The sequence below is a fragment of the Lynx canadensis genome, chromosome C1 (assembly GCF_007474595.2).
Source record: "Lynx canadensis isolate LIC74 chromosome C1, mLynCan4.pri.v2, whole genome shotgun sequence".
NCBI lineage: Eukaryota > Metazoa > Chordata > Mammalia > Carnivora > Felidae > Lynx > Lynx canadensis.
The window spans coordinates 75536751-75552406 of record NC_044310.1 but is presented as its reverse complement, the minus strand read 5'-3'; the positions used below and the strand labels follow the sequence as shown (position 1 = coordinate 75552406).

The window sequence follows — 15656 nt, the reverse complement described above, 5'->3', positions numbered from 1 at the left end:
GTTTTCTTTAATAATCATTGGATCTGCTAAAGGAGTGTGTAAAATTTATCAGTGTTATTTGGCTTCTGTGGATCCTGTATTTATTATATACAGTTGCTAGTGAATGTTAGAGTGTCAGTGAGAGGTGGTGCTCAATGGTTGAAGAGACTGGTGTGGATAGTGTCACAGATTGTAATCTTCACAGATGCCACAACAATATTTTTTGTTCCACGTATTCTTACAATCCTGACACACCTCTTATTGAAAGGTGGGGTGTGTAGTCCCTCTCCCCTACTCCTAAACTGGGCAAGATTTACAACTGTCTCAACCAGTAGAATATGGCAGTAGTGATGTCACAAGAGTAAGGTGATACAGCATCCTTTCTGCCTACTAGAATAGTCTGTTCGGAGCCCTAGGGTATCACATAATGCCTCTGATTCCCCTGAAGCTGACAAGCTGTGTGAAGGCTCAGGCTATGTGGAGAGGACCAGCTGAGGTTATAGCCAACAGCCAGAAGCGAATGCCAGAGGTAGGAGTGAAGATGACTCCAGATGATTCTAGCGCCCAGCCATGGAGTCTTCCCAAATGAGATTCCAGATGCTGTGGAGCAGAGATATGCTCTGCTATGTTTGATAAGTTTTTGCTATGCCCTCCAAGTTCCATACCCATGGAATCTGGGAGTATCATGAAAGAGCTGTTTTAACCTACCAAGTTTTGGGATGGCTTGTTACAGGGCAATAGTAATTGGAACAGGTATGAAACCAGGAGCTCTAACTAGTCTCCGAATCCTCCTGAGATACTTTGTTGGAGCATTAGAGTTTCTTGGAACACTACTGGAAAACCTCCTGACTAACCAATCTTTAAGGGCTCCAAATTCTCTGTTTCTAATAAACCTGGAATATAATAGCTTTATCAAGAAAGTGAAGTATCTTGTCTAGGGTAATGGATTGAATGGTGTCCCCCGCAGTGGCCAAGGAGAGGCTGTCCCAAGATGGGCCACTTTGGCATGAAGATTATTTTCAGTTGAAGGGAGTCGAGACCCTGCAGGCTCAAGAGAAAATTTTTGCCCCTCCTTTAACTAAATAGAAGAATATAAATCGCGGTCTTTCCCAGAGTAAGGGTTATTAACAGATAAATTTTATCTGAGTGACCTATCTATACGGCAGAGCAAACCTCTAATTACTAAACATCTGCTTGTCTTATTGCCCTGTGAATGGCATTCCTTCCCTTCAAAGTCCCAGACCTCTATCCTCTTCTCCTTAGTTCATGATGACATACAGATCTCATTTTTCCTGACTGTCTTTGGAGTTTCCAGTCTGTGTATTCCCCATACATATGCTATCAACATTTTTTTTCTCCTAAAAATTTTTTTTCTCGTATCAATTTGATTCTTAGGCCAGGGACCTGGAAGAGAACAGGAATTCTTGCTCTTCAACATCCTCAGAATGATAAAGTCCTAAGCATTTGGAAATAGGGTCTTTGCAGATTATCAAGATGAAATTATTAGGATGGGCCCTAATCAGTATGATGGAATCCTTATAAGAAGGGGAAGTTTGAACACAGAGGTAGACACACACAGGGAGGACGCCAAATGAAGATGAAGGCAGACATTCAGGGATCCATCTACAAGTCAAGGATTGCCAAAGATTGCCAACACACCACCAAGAGACAGGAGGGAGGCGTGGAGCAGATTTTCCCTTACAGCCCTTAGCAGCCACCAACCCGGCTAACATCTTGATCTAGAACTGTAAGGCGATATATTTGTTTGTGGAAGCCACCTGTGTGTGGTAGTTTGTTATGGCAGCCCTAAGGAAAGTGTGCGTCCCAGAACCAGTTTGGACAGGGATGATGTCCCTTCACAGCCCCAAGACTGTCAGTTAATAGCCCTGTCCAAATGTTAGAGTATTATTTTTTAAAAATGTTTATTTATTTTGAGAGAGAGAGAGAGAGCAAGCACGGGAGGCGCAGAGAGAGAGGGAGAGAGAGAATCCAAAGCAGGCTCTGCGCTGTCGGCATGGAGCTCCACAGGAGGCTTGAACTCATAAACCATGAGGTCATTACCTGAGCTGAAACCAAGAGTTGGACAATTAACCGACTGAGCCACCCAGGCGCCCCCTAGAGTATGATTTAACAAAATTACTCCGCAAAGACCATATGAAACCAGAAAGGAATCCCAAGAACCTGTGCAATGAAGATTGAAGAAACGTTACAAAAAAAAATTTTTTATAGCAAAATCACTGCTAGAAGTTTTTTTTTCTTAGACTATGGAGGAGATATAAAACATAAAATTTACATGCTACCCCTTTTTTGTCGCTTTTCCCAAGATCTATTATTACCTGATAACTGCTACTAAGACACTTTGTTTTTAATGGTGATGTCTAGATGTAGCTTGAGTTGAAATAAAATAAATTCCTTGAAAGATTAAAAAATTAAAGAGAGAGCCCATTTTCAACTTGTTCCCAAACTTTCTAACAGGAATCCCTAAATCAAAATAATCAGAATAGCCAATTTGGTTTACATTTGGTAATATTACCTTTGCTTCATGCTGTGTCTTTTATGCAAAATATTTTAACTTTGAAAAAACTGTCATCTATTGTGGGCCCAATCTTATATGTGGTTGTACGTTGCTTTGTTCAAATATGAAATGTAAAGTATAGCCTGCATTCAAAGACTTACACACAAAAATAATTCAGCCTTTCACTTCTTTTACTACTTGGATATTTAGGATAACATTCAAACTTAGATTTATAAATATGGAGGCCTATGGCCATGTAAGTACCCCCACTGAGTCAAAAATTCCCTTCAGTGACTTTCCTCTTACAGACTTCTGCACCCAAACAAAAATGCTTATATCTTACTAGCCTGACCAACAGTGAATGAATTTATTTAATTCCAGTGTTTATCTCACTATTCTGTACAAATGAAAGGACCAGAAGATGGGACATTAGAAGGGACCAGTGGATAGTCTTTTTCGTATGTACAAATTGCACTGAAATCACCAGCTGTGTCTATTCTATTGTATTTCTCTGCTCTTGTGTCCAAAATTTCTCGAGCTCACACACAATCTGATGCCCACATTCACAGGGCCTCTCCCCAACTCAGAATCCTTCCTAGTCTCAATAGTCTTTCTCCAAAGGACTATCAGTTGATCATCAGTAAAATAACGAGTCATAGATGACTATAGAAAAATACGTTAAGTGACAAATTAGCTTCAAAAGTTACCAATCGCGGTTTTCTTATGTATAAGTGGTGTATTCACTTTTCCTAAAAAGGGCTTCCATAAGCCTGGTGTGTACGTGGTTAACAACGGGGGGCATCCTAACTGAGAACCATTCTGATTGCTTTAAGTAACCACGATCATGACCATAAAAGTATTTACTGAAAGCTGGGCTGGACAGCAATTGTACAATCTGATCTGGCAAATGCACAGAAATTGCACCCCAGATTACATATTAATGTGCTAATTGCCCAAATGAAACTCCAGGGGCACCTTAGGTAGATGCAGTGCAGTGAATTAAGGAAGGAAATAATTAGTCACAATTGCAGAAACAGGCTGGACACGAAGTGGAAGGATCCAGGCAGCCTACTTCCTGCAGAGTACGGAGAGCCTTGGCAACACAACATGCAAAACACCAGAGAAATGCAAAAGATAAATATGATTTCTACAATCGAATAAGGGACAAACCTCACTTTTAAATTACAAAAATGTCTTTATTTAAGTTATTTTCCGTTCCTATGTACTACATAGCCAAATAACACTAAGACATTTTATCATGAATTCGCACTGTGACAAATCAACTTTCAAGCATTTCCTTGACAATCTTAGAGGTTTACCAGCATTTGACACAATCTGAACACATAGAGACAGTGAGAGAAAACAAGTCGTAGGAAGAACAAACAAACAAACAAACAACAACTGAGTGAGCACATAAGGCATTATGAGTTTCAACCCCAGTAAAGATATTCATTGAAGAGGCAGGATCAGGTGGGAGAGAGACTAGTATTCCGCAGAAAGCCAATTTATACCACGTTAAAAACCATGCAGAGGAACTGTTACTTAACACGGCCAACAAATTAAGCTCTTCAAAGTACCCTTTTTCAAGGTCTTCTGATTTAAAAAAAAAAAAATTCCTTGGGGGCAGGAGGACACTCTTTCCTTTCCCCAGAATGAACTTCAGGATGTTAACTTTTGTCAGTGTGTGGCTCTGGGAGAAAGGAGTAAGAGTGGACACCTAGTTTGAAAGCTAGTATGAAATTGTATTAGAAGCATGTCACTGAGGCCTAAATCTGAAAAATCAATGGCAGGCCTGGCTGAGACTGTCCAAATTTTCCTACAACGGGTCTGAATAGACAAGAAAAGATGAGAATACCTTACAGACTCTTGAGGCATTCCCCTCACTGCTCACTGTTCTGTTTTGTTCCTTTGTTTTACTAACTTAAGGCTGCTATTGGACCCTACTGTGAATTATTGAGATCCTACCAAAAATGTGAACTGCTTGACCAGCGTGGTCACTTTCAGAATTAATACAACACGAGTTGAAATTATATTAAAATGTATCTTATGTATTCACTACTAAGTACTGCTGACCATTTTCATAAAGATGGATCATGAATGTTCACTGTTTAAGTAAATACATCATTACTATGGATCAGGTATTTGGCATGAAATTAGAAAGTAAAATAAACTACTTATAAATGGACTTTTTAAAACAAGAATTAGAAAAATAAACAACAGCAAAACTCTTCTTGGGGGAAATGGTAAGAAGAGATGTAAAGAATTTGTCTTCTCTTTCTTAATATCAGAAATCATAAGATAGCATATTGCAAGAACTTGGGCTTTCCTCATACCAAGTAGCCCAAGAAAGAATCCAGGAGGTTTAAGATGCTCTTTCATGAAGACGGCTTGAGAGGCAAATAAAGTGGAACCTCTGAATGAACAAAATACTCATAGCAGGCATATTTTCCAAGGCTTTCTGAAAACGCAGTGCCTGCTGAACAGGATGCCATGTGAATTGTTCGAACTCTTTACAGTAGCTACATAGGAAATGTAACAGCAGGGAAGAGGTGCGTGAACAATAAGAAAAAATTTACAATTGTAAGTAACAGGTTTCACTGTATCAAGAACATTTATATTAAAAATGTTGTGTTAAGAACAAAACAAAACAAAAACCTAACACATGACTAGTTTCTGAGGTGTGGTCTCCTTAGGTGTGAGTTCCATTGGGATATACTTATATGTTCTGTTTCAACCAGACCATCACCAGACAAATAAGCTGTTTGATACTTAACCATTAAAACTGACCAAAAAGCATACCCATCATGGGCGTCAAGCAGCCATAGGAGTTATGATTACATATGGTGCTTTTATATTTACATAAGCAGTTTCTCATGAATCCTATAGAGGTTGGAGAAAAAGAGCTAGTTTGTTTCTTGTTAGCAAGAGCACTTGTAAAATACAGAAAGGGATTAGGTAAATACCCCTTTTACACTGAGTTGATCCATTAAAGGACTTTAGAAAAGTCAGCAGTTCGTTTACCTGAGTTTCCCATTTAAAGGCTAAACGTAATTGAATACTTTTTGCTTATAAATGTGAACAAAACCTTACAATATTAAGAAGGGCCAGAGTCAGAAAATTGAGACTCAAGATGACATTTGAGACTTTTGAATTTTTATAAAATCTAATAGAAACATCTATGAATTTTCCTTCTTAGTTAAAACATAAAGTCATAGAGCAATACCGATTTACTGGATGTTATTTAGAATTTATGTTTGGGGTCAGCCTGTGACATCATTAAGAAAGCAGATCAAAGTCTCTTGGAATTGTGAACAAATTATTACAAGTGAGAAAACTACTTATTAGTGCCTTACTTCAGTTATGAACCCATATGAGATTATGAATTAACACCAGATAAACACTTCAGCATAAATATGATTTTTAACCTGAATAGATCCCTTTTGAAGGGTGACATAGAAAATAACTATAAATTTTGTCCAGAAATATAGTGCACCCAGTGTTTTACCAGTAGTTATTTAAGCTTACCTTTCAACAGGGTACTTTTGTCATGCTCGGCCATGGAGAATCTTCCAGGTCTTTTGTTTGCTTAAAACAAAATAGGGCTATGTTTCTAAATACAACACATCGTTCATAATCAGGATCCTCACCATATTCTGGAATTGAATATTTTATCATACAAGAAATATAACCATGTTACTATTTTAAACATATCATTTCAGTTCCAGTGGGAAATAAATCAGTTATACAAAATCACCATTTGAACACTTTAACACAGAGCAGAAACAGTAAAGCACTTTGGACTATGTGATTTCATTATTAAACAAATGAAAAGCATCTCTTTCCCAAATCCTTCACTCCATGACATCTCATAACATTTAAAACACGACTGAGGTACATGTATCCGTTGAGGAGTTTCTGTAGTTAATGTTCTGTATACGACTCGAAGCAGCACTGAGCAAAATCACCAGGACCAAGGAGCAAATTCTAAAAGCAGTGTTCTGAAACCCCCAAATCATCTTCCTATTTTCTTGCGCTGTTAAGTCACAAAACTTTCTTAGATCAGACTAGAGTTCCGGAAACAGTCCGTATGGATTCACTACGTAAAACAAAAATCCCATGATTGGTGATACTGTTCCTGGATTGAGGGCACAAAATAGTCTTTTCATTTTCCTGTTCTAACAGAGTAAGAATCAGTGATGGATTTTGCCCAAGGTGCATACTATGTTGGTTTAAATACAAAGATAAATAAAAGCTCCGCTGACCATCAAGCAAAAATTAGTTGAGTGACATCCGCTTAGCTATTTATTCGCCCCTTTGAAACAAAAGTAAAAGAACCATTTTAGATGAGATGCTTATTTTAAGCCAAAAGAGAGCAGAAAGTTCCTGTGCTTGCATCACTGGCATCTGCAGCAAGGGCAGGGTTAAGGGAGCTCCATGTCTGTATATATGGGTATTTTGTGTAACAGGCAGAATCTGAATAGATGACCACCCCACACCGCCCAGGGCAATCAGGGCGCCTGACTACAGTGCGCCAGCCCTTTAACAGAGTGCTTTCGCAGCGATTTTTTTTTTTCCATCTGATGTACCCACATATCAAGATATCAGAGATTATTAAATTACTTAAAAACCAGGCTTCTGATTCTGATTTTTAAATTTAATTATCTATTTTAATTAAAATAAATCTAGCTTCTCTAAGGTTGTTCACCAGTACTACATAGCAATATTAAGATTAAAAGGCGAGGGGCGGGGCGGGCCTCTGTATTTTGCTTTTAAATGATATTTTTGAAACGTCGTTGAAAACGCAGATCAGTTAGATTACAAATGACCGATTCGAGTAAGCCAACCATGGAAGATTATTGTCTTCACTCACAAAATCCTAGCCTAAGGATAACTTTCACTGTCAGGTATATGAAATAACACAATTTAGGGTTCTTTTGGAGAGGAGGAGAAATTTTAAAAACACTCGTCTGTGACAATGCACTTATGTGAATTTACACTCCAGAGAAAAATTTTCTGTAGGATGAAGGACGTGGCCAATGGAGAAGGCAGCTGGTATTACAATAAACTAGCTGAAATTCCTTGGTACATACACAATGAAAACAAAACAAGGACTCTGTACAGGTGTAAACAAGCTAAAAATGACCTTGGCAAAATGACTATTTAAAAAATACCAAAAGCATGCAACTCAAAATTCCCTCCCTTTCACAAGAATGGAAAAAAAGGAAAAAAACAAAAAAACCAAAAAAAAAAAACAAAAACAAAACAAAAAACAGATGGAACCACCTGTTCCTGTCAGTAGAAAACAATAATAGATACATTAGGTTCCAGGACAAATAAAACTTTAAAATATTAATGTTGAGAAAATACAATTAAATTTTTATTAAAAAATACATACTCCTTGCTCAATCTCTGTGTACATTTCATTTTGTGTGAAAGAGAAAAAAAATAAAATAAAATAGGAAAGGCATTAAGACTACCTAATTATTGATACTGTATTTGGTAGAAGCATGTGTCAGTCAAGCTCTAAAGAAAAATAAGTTATTCTGCTTTCATTTGTTCCCGGACGTCAGAAGGCAGAGTTTCAAACAGAGCATCTTCGACAACTAACCCAGCTCGCTTCAGAGCCCGGCAGTCACCCAGTTCAGGCGGGAGAATTTCAAAGTGATTGCCTTTAACGTCTAAGTAGGAAAGAAACTACAAATTTCCGATTTCGGGGAAAGTACGAGTGGCTGTTTTTCCCAATCTCAGAGTTTTAAGTTCTTGCAGAAGTAAAGTTCATCCGGAAGGCTCTCCACTTTGTTACAGGTGATGGAAAAGTACTGTAAACTTTGTAGAACTCCGATTTTCAGGTGGGATAAACCGAATGTCATTGTAGGATAAGTCCAAGTATCGGATTTTGTTGCATAGGAAGAGGTGGGAAGGGAGCACCTCTATTTTGTTGTGACTGAAGGCCAGGCGCTCCAGGCTGGTGAGTTTCTTGATATGCTCCGGGATGTAGGTGATGCTGTTGTGCCACAGTTTGAGCACTGTCAACTTTCTCAAGTGCTGGAAGCTAACGATTTCTTCTATAGATTTCAGATTGTTTTCTTTGAGGTCCAATTCCTGGAGGCTGAGCAGACTAAACACGGCATGGGGAATGCGCTCCAGGTCGCAATGGACCAGCTCTAGCTCCGTCAGATTGGTCATCTTCTTTAAATTGTTGAGCATCACCAGCTTGGTGCCGTCGTTGTGTATGCACATCTTCTGCAGATGGCTGGACACGTCCACCACGGCCTGAGGGATTTTGGAAACGTTGCTTTTGATAGAGAGAATTTTAAGGCTTTTGAGATCCCGCAGAGACTCAAGAGTGACATTTTTGGAAATATCGTGACTTAGAGACCAACCAGGTAGAGCTCTTCCAGATTCCGGAGCCCATACATCCAGGGCGGCAGCTCTCTCATGTCATCAAACTTGACGCTCAAGACCTTGAGGTTTTCCTTCAGGAAAGAGAGCGCTGCACTGTGGATTTTGACTGAGCACTGGTGCAGCGAGAGCTCTTGGAGATTGTCTAGCTGTGCGATGGTGGCTGGTATCATTACGTTCTTAATGATTTCAAGCTTTAAAGACTGCAACTCTGTGATTTCAAAAACCGTGTCTGGAAGGCCAGAGAGCATGATGAGAGGCAATTCTAGCCGGTTATGGGCATTCGTCTGGAGCTTCTGCCTCAGTTTGTCAGGAGTCCACTCGTTATTTAAGTTCAGCTGCTTTAATTTGTTCTCGCTCACTTCAGATAGGAACACCGCAAATCTCTTGGAATACAGAGGGTCATACTGATCTATCATATGAAGCATAAAAGCAAAGTCATTTTTCACATCGGGAATATCATCGATTCCAGTCTCCTGCCGGACATACTCGAAAGAGTATTCCCGGAGAGAACGATAGAACAGCCAGTATAAGGTGTAAAGGCACGTCAGTCCATAGATACTCACAAACACAGATAGCAAAAGGACAGTTTTGAGAACAGATGGGCCATGGTATGATTACAAGAAAAGTTTTTATATCCAGTCATGTCCTGAATGTCAACGTTACAGTCCACTGTAAATTGAACTTTGGAAACCAGGGCGCTATTATAGGCAATGATGATCAGGAACTTTATAACCTTAAGTACAGTCTGGCGAACATACATAGCATATAGGATATCACCTTCTTCTACATGCAGCCTGAACTTCTTCACCTTCTCAAATAAGGCCTTTGCCTGCTCACCTTCCTTCTTATCCAGTGCTCCCGCCGTGGACTTGTCGACCACAAACTTCTCGGGAATCGACTTTAGTGACTGAGCGGTTGACCAGGCTGCCTTCCGGACCAGACTGGATGGTGTTGGACCTGCTCATGTTGTTCTTCCTGTTGTCCTTTTCTTCGAATCCTCCCCAGACACTTCAGATAAAGCCCGGGTGGTCCATGGAGAGTCAAAACACTTACCCAGGATCGAGATGAAATGTTCTATTTGGAGCTGGAGCCAGGGAATTTGAACCAGAAGTTGCGGCAGAGCTGAAGACCAGGGTATGGATGAGCACAAGGTAAGGGAAATACTTGGCATACCAGTGGAGGGCTCGCTCGTAACACATCTGGTTTATGAAACTGTACTGCTGAAGGTCCAAATCTGTCTTTAGTCCTTTCATTTCCACAGTGGCAGGGTTAGTAGGAGATGGTTTAGGGGGAGGCAGTGGGGTGGGCTGGCAACTGCCTGAGAGACATTGAAATGGAAGAGTGGTTCTGAGAAGGCTGAACCCTCTTTGGAAGGCAGATTATCTTGTCTTGCATGACCTGAAACACAGAAGTAATATTCCAAATTATATATTCAAAGAGCTTTGATAATGTCATTAGTGTGGAGAGGGCAGCAATAACATCCAATAAATGTCCATTTCCTTGCTGGAGAATACAACGTTCGATTCCGGCACCAGGATTTTATCCTCGGCCCACATGGTGGGAAAGTGAAATATCTGACTTTGTTCAGCATGTGTAAGTCATGACATAAAACACAGCGGTTCTGCTAGGACTTAGAACAACTCACAACAAAATAAATATCTAAAGAATATTTGTGTGTTTTAAAATTTTGCATTTCTTCCCTCACTGGAGCTGGAGAATCAATCAACATGGGAAGTACATGTCCTTATCAGACTCAATCTTTTTTTAAGTAAGATTTATTGCCCAACATGGGCTTGAACTCATGACCCCAACATGAGGAGTCACAGTTCTCCTGACTGAGCCAGCTAGTCACCCCTTATCAGGCTCAATCTTGAATGCGGATGGCTTCTGAGATGACATAAACTTGTGTATGAGAATTAAAAGGATTGGAAGGAGGGAACGTGGAAGAATTTGTCTTTATCATTTCCCCTTTACTTTCTACCCATATCCCGACTGCATGCACAGGAGTGCAATGCCTTATTACAATGGGAATTACTAAGCTTTTATGAAAGCCATTTCATCTCTCTGCAGAAAGATATGGAACAATACAGAAGTGTTTCCACAGTAAAATAATTAGGTTTTAAACTTGCTGGCTTTTTATACAAATATTACCATCACACTTTTATTCCTGTACCAATACTTCATTCATCAGAAAAAATAGTAATCCCTAAAAAATGTACCAGTAGCCCCAGACATTGAAATTTGGGTAAGAGATAGTGCGCGCATACTTTCTGAATATGAGGGAATGTAAGGCAGCGTACTCTTTGAATCAACCAGGAGGAATTGTCCCTACGAAGAAGTCCATGTAGGTGGAACTCTTTGAACACAATCAAATGTGTAGAGGAGAATAACACCCAAGGATCGACAGCAATACACGTGGGATTAATAATGCAGGGAAGATCTATTTGTCCGTAAATGTCAAATGGCTGGAAAACCATAGCATTCAGTATTCTGCAACAGCAAAATACTTAGTGATTTTGGTCATAAACAGCAAAGCCTTTTCTATGGATTATAGAAGCAGGAACTGAATCCGTTGCCAAGTGGGCTGCCGTGGCATGGGGGATGTGACCACGCGTTGATGGCATGGGAGATACAGGCCACCGGAGAGAAGTACGAGGTCTGACAATGGAGTGGAGCACCAGCACTGCGCAGAGCGCCCCGTACAAAGGAGAACACCAGCATGTATTTGCTGAGAAAGTGGGTGAATCAGAACTGACACTGGTATTCCAGTTCGAGTTCCGTATGTCTGGGTGTGGCCCATCTCTCTCCGAGGGATGAAGATACGGATGGTGATTATAGTGGGTGACAGCAGAAAACTTCTGCTGTGTTAATATGCAACTGACCCTATTCTAGAATGTCACAGGTAATCATTCTTTCATTGTCACCTTAATCTGATGAGGCAGGTACTCTTATTATTCCCGTTTCACAGATGACGAGAAAGGCACAGAAAGGTTAAGTCACTCAGGCCACCTGCACCCAGAGCCCACATTCTTATTTTATTTTACCGATTTCTAGAATTAAACAAAAAAGATACCAGTCTTACTTTATGTAGTAACATATTACTTATGCAAATATGTTTTAGGGGGGAAAAAAAGCTTACTTCTTCAATACCCTGTGCAGATAACAGGGAAAGAATGAGGCTAGGGAGAGAGAGGAAGTCTCTCTACAAGAGTTATAAAAGTTCTGTCCTGGGACACCTGGGTGGCTCAATCGGTTAAGCGTCAACTCTGGCTCAGGTCGTGATCTCACGGTTTGTGAGTTGGAGCCCCGCATCAGACTCTGTGCTGACATCAGGTCCAGGTGCCCGGAGCCTGCTTACGATTCTGTGTCTCCCTCTCTCTCTCTCTGTCCCTCCCCTGCTCACGCTTTGTCTCTCTCTCTCTTGGAAAAATAAATAAACATTAAAAAAAATTTATAAGTTCTGTCCTGGAAGATAAAGCACAGAGCAATTACACATTATGTCAATCAAAAGAAGCAGGGAAGAGGGAGAAATGGGGGATGGGCATTGCGGAGGGCACTGCTGGATGAAGCAGTGGGTGTTTGTATGGAAGCCAATTTGACAATAAATTTACCAAAAAAAAACCACAAAAGCAGCAGGGGAAGAATAATATAATGGGTCTGCATTTTAACCAGAATTTGGTGGCTACGAGGTGTGAGAATGGAGTGGTGGTCTTCGGAACATTTTTATCACTGTCCCATGTCAGGGAAAAAATGTTGAGCGTGCCCACCCGGTATATTATTTCTATTCAAAATTATAACCATAAAGTCCTGTCAATTCATATGTGAAATATTAGAAAGCTTAATTCCCTTCCCTTTAAGCCTAAATAAATACAGGCATACCTTGAAGATATTGCAAGTTCAGTTCCAGACCACCACAATAAAGCAATACTGCAACACAGTGAGTCAAATGACATTTTTGGTTTCCCAGTGCATATTTACGCCTATACTATTGTCTATGAAAGAGTGCGAAAGTGTTATGTCAAAAAAATACGAAACCATCCTCTGAGCTTTCAGCAAGTCATAATCACTGATCACAGATCGCCACAAGCGAATAATCAATAAGAACGGAGAAGTTTGAAACTTGCACGAACTACAATGTGACCCGAGACACAAAGCAAGTAAATGTTGGAAAAAGTGGCGCAACAGACTTGCCCAACACAGGATTGCCACAAATCTTCCATTTGTGAAAACACAGTATTTGCAGAGGACAATCAAGGGAAGTGGCAATAAAATGAGGTATGCCTGTCTAAAAGTTTTTGTTTTTATCTCACTTTCAGTGGAGCATCTTTTGCACTTCTGGGGGGGTCAAGGACTCGTACCTTGGAAAACCCTGGATCGAAAATAGGAGGAAGCCTAGAATGCAGACTATCCTTAAGGAATACAGAAGAGAGACAAGTAAGCAGTTCAGTTTGGGGTCATGTTCCTGGATGGTTTCCCATTAGTGGTCTCAACGGATGCTGTAACAGTCTGTGTAGTAAGCAGTAGGCGGGGGCCAGAGCTGAGCAGGGAAAGGGAGCGCTTCCCCCAAGGACCTTCCCCAAGAGGGACACATTTGAGCCGGTATGTTAATAAGGCATTGTCAGTGTTGTGATGAAAACACAGGAGAATCCATTTGTGAAAGCAAGACCAGTTAGAAGGTAAAAAGGCGGACACCTTCTTCAGTGCTAACTCCCTGCCAAGCAACCAGCAGACCCCATTACTGTCCCCTGCCCAGTGTTTCTCCAGGCTTGTTCCTAATGGTGGAAGATGACAGACCTCTGGAGCTTGTGTAGGGTTTCAGGATATGCAGGGCATGAGAGGGTGCGGAGCTAAGGGGGCAAGGGTGGGCTGAAATCCTGTTGTGTTTCCCTCAGCAGGATGGGAGCTCCATCCTCCTGGGGCTACCTATGGTCACACAGCGGGGATACCTTTTTAGATTCTGCACAAAGGTCCCTGACTGGCTAACATCTGCCACGCCAGGGAGGCAGGTCATATTCTCCCCCTTCTACAGAAGAAGAAACCTAACTGAACGGAAGTGACTTGCCCAAGTTCACATAGCTAGGAAATGGTAGCGCAGGAATTTAAACCTGTCTTTTGTTTACAGACTTGTGTTCTTCTAATTCCACACATCTTCCCATCTCACCCAGCTTCTTCTTTGAGGGCTTCACAGAGAACAGCCCAGTTGATCTCCCCAAGTTCCTTTCAGCCTTCTGATGCCCTATTTCTCTTTCAATCTTCACAAAGACAGAATTTTTTTAAATGTGCCTACTTATTAAATCCCAGGAGGGTAAGGATGGTGTTCTATTTTTCAGCAGCTGTTAACTATTCAGAAGTGAGCAGAGAGTCAAAAAAATACTGGTGTTCACTTGCTAAGAACAATAGCTGCTCGAGCTGCTGAGAGAACATTTCATAAGAAGACTCCAGCAGAGACGCAACTCAGAGGAGAATTCCCAAAGAATGTGACGGCAGGTTGCCTAATCCAGGAACCTGGATTGAAAAGGATGAAAAGAACAGGGCAGGTTAAGGAGTCCAACAGTAAGAGCATGAAGACTGGAATACTAAAAACGTCCCAGGCGAGAGGAAGTTACCCCCGCCGTGTTTAATAGACATAAGTATTTGTTGAACATTACAGCATTGAGAAGAACCGGAGAAGAATCTATATTTTCAAAAGGTACAGTAAAAAAGGGAAAGACAGACAAACATAAGGGAGCAGCAAAAACAACAATGGTAAAGGGTGTTTTTGTGGTATCTTTTGTAAACAGCAGCTTATAAGAACTTGAAATTTTTGTTTCATCCTTTTCTTGCTCTTTTGAGAAATTTGCTATTTAAATCTACATACCTCTCTTCTCTTTACCTTTATCCAGCAATTTAAAGGTTAGAGAACCAAACAAGCCTTACCGAGAGGCTAGAACACAAATTTCAAAGGAATATCAGGGTCTCAGGCTGCTGGTGCAGGACTAAGGGAGAGCACCTGGGGGGTGGGTAGGGAGAAAGCCCTCCACGAAACACTAAGGCTCAGACCATCACCACCAGCTTGTACACACACATCACAATGCAGAGGAAGTCCATTTTTATTTAGGAGCAACCCTCAGAATGCCTTTGGAGGAAAAGGGCTTGAGACCAGGAGCTACAATGTGTGTTTGTGAAGGGAAAGAGAGACTGGAGGGGGAAGAAATGGGGTAGGGGAAGAGAAAAAGATTGAAAAAGCAGGATGAGCAAGAGAATCCAACTCAAAATATAGCAAGGTGAGAAAGTTACTATCCTAAAGGTGGATATGAGAATAATTCTTGAATAAAATCATCTATATTAAGGAAAATATCTAAGTTAGCTTGGAACAAGGAGGAGAGGGACACAGAATGTGATCACTGAGAGCAAAGGTCAGGTGAGCCATGGCACAACAATGGCCAACCCTACTTTATCTGGGGATGAACAGGTCTGGAGGTGGGAAGTGGTGAGTCAGCAAAGCAGAGAGGGGCTAGAATCAAACAAAATAGGTCAGGCAACATGGTAGGAGGCTGGAGTATATGCTCATTATTCTTTTCTTTCTTTTTACATTTTTAAAAAATGTTGTTTATTTTTGAGAGAGACAGACAGAGTGTGAGCAGGGGAAGGGCAGAGAGAGAGGGAGACAGAGAATCTGAAGCAGGCTCCAGGCTCTGAGCTGTCAGTACAGAGCCTGATGCGGGGCTCAAACTCACAGACCACGAGATCATGACCTGAGTTGAAGTCAGGAGCTTAA

General features: G+C 40.8%; 1 protein-coding gene across 1 annotated transcript in view; it reads right to left on the bottom strand.

Moving 5' to 3' along the window:
• Window positions 1-3669: 3669 nt before the first annotated feature.
• Window positions 3670-15656, bottom strand: part of LRRC8C (leucine rich repeat containing 8 VRAC subunit C) — an 82546-nt gene continuing 70559 nt past the window's right edge. Inside the window, 11 exon segments of the mRNA XM_030324035.1 lie at window positions 3670-8253; window positions 8256-8337; window positions 8339-8871; window positions 8874-9464; window positions 9467-9812; window positions 9814-9893; window positions 9896-9976; window positions 9979-10023; window positions 10026-10205; window positions 10208-10231; window positions 10234-10297. Of these exon segments, the coding sequence (XP_030179895.1) occupies window positions 8033-8253; window positions 8256-8337; window positions 8339-8871; window positions 8874-9464; window positions 9467-9812; window positions 9814-9893; window positions 9896-9976; window positions 9979-10023; window positions 10026-10205; window positions 10208-10231; window positions 10234-10297 (2247 nt within the window). The 3' untranslated portion in view covers window positions 3670-8032.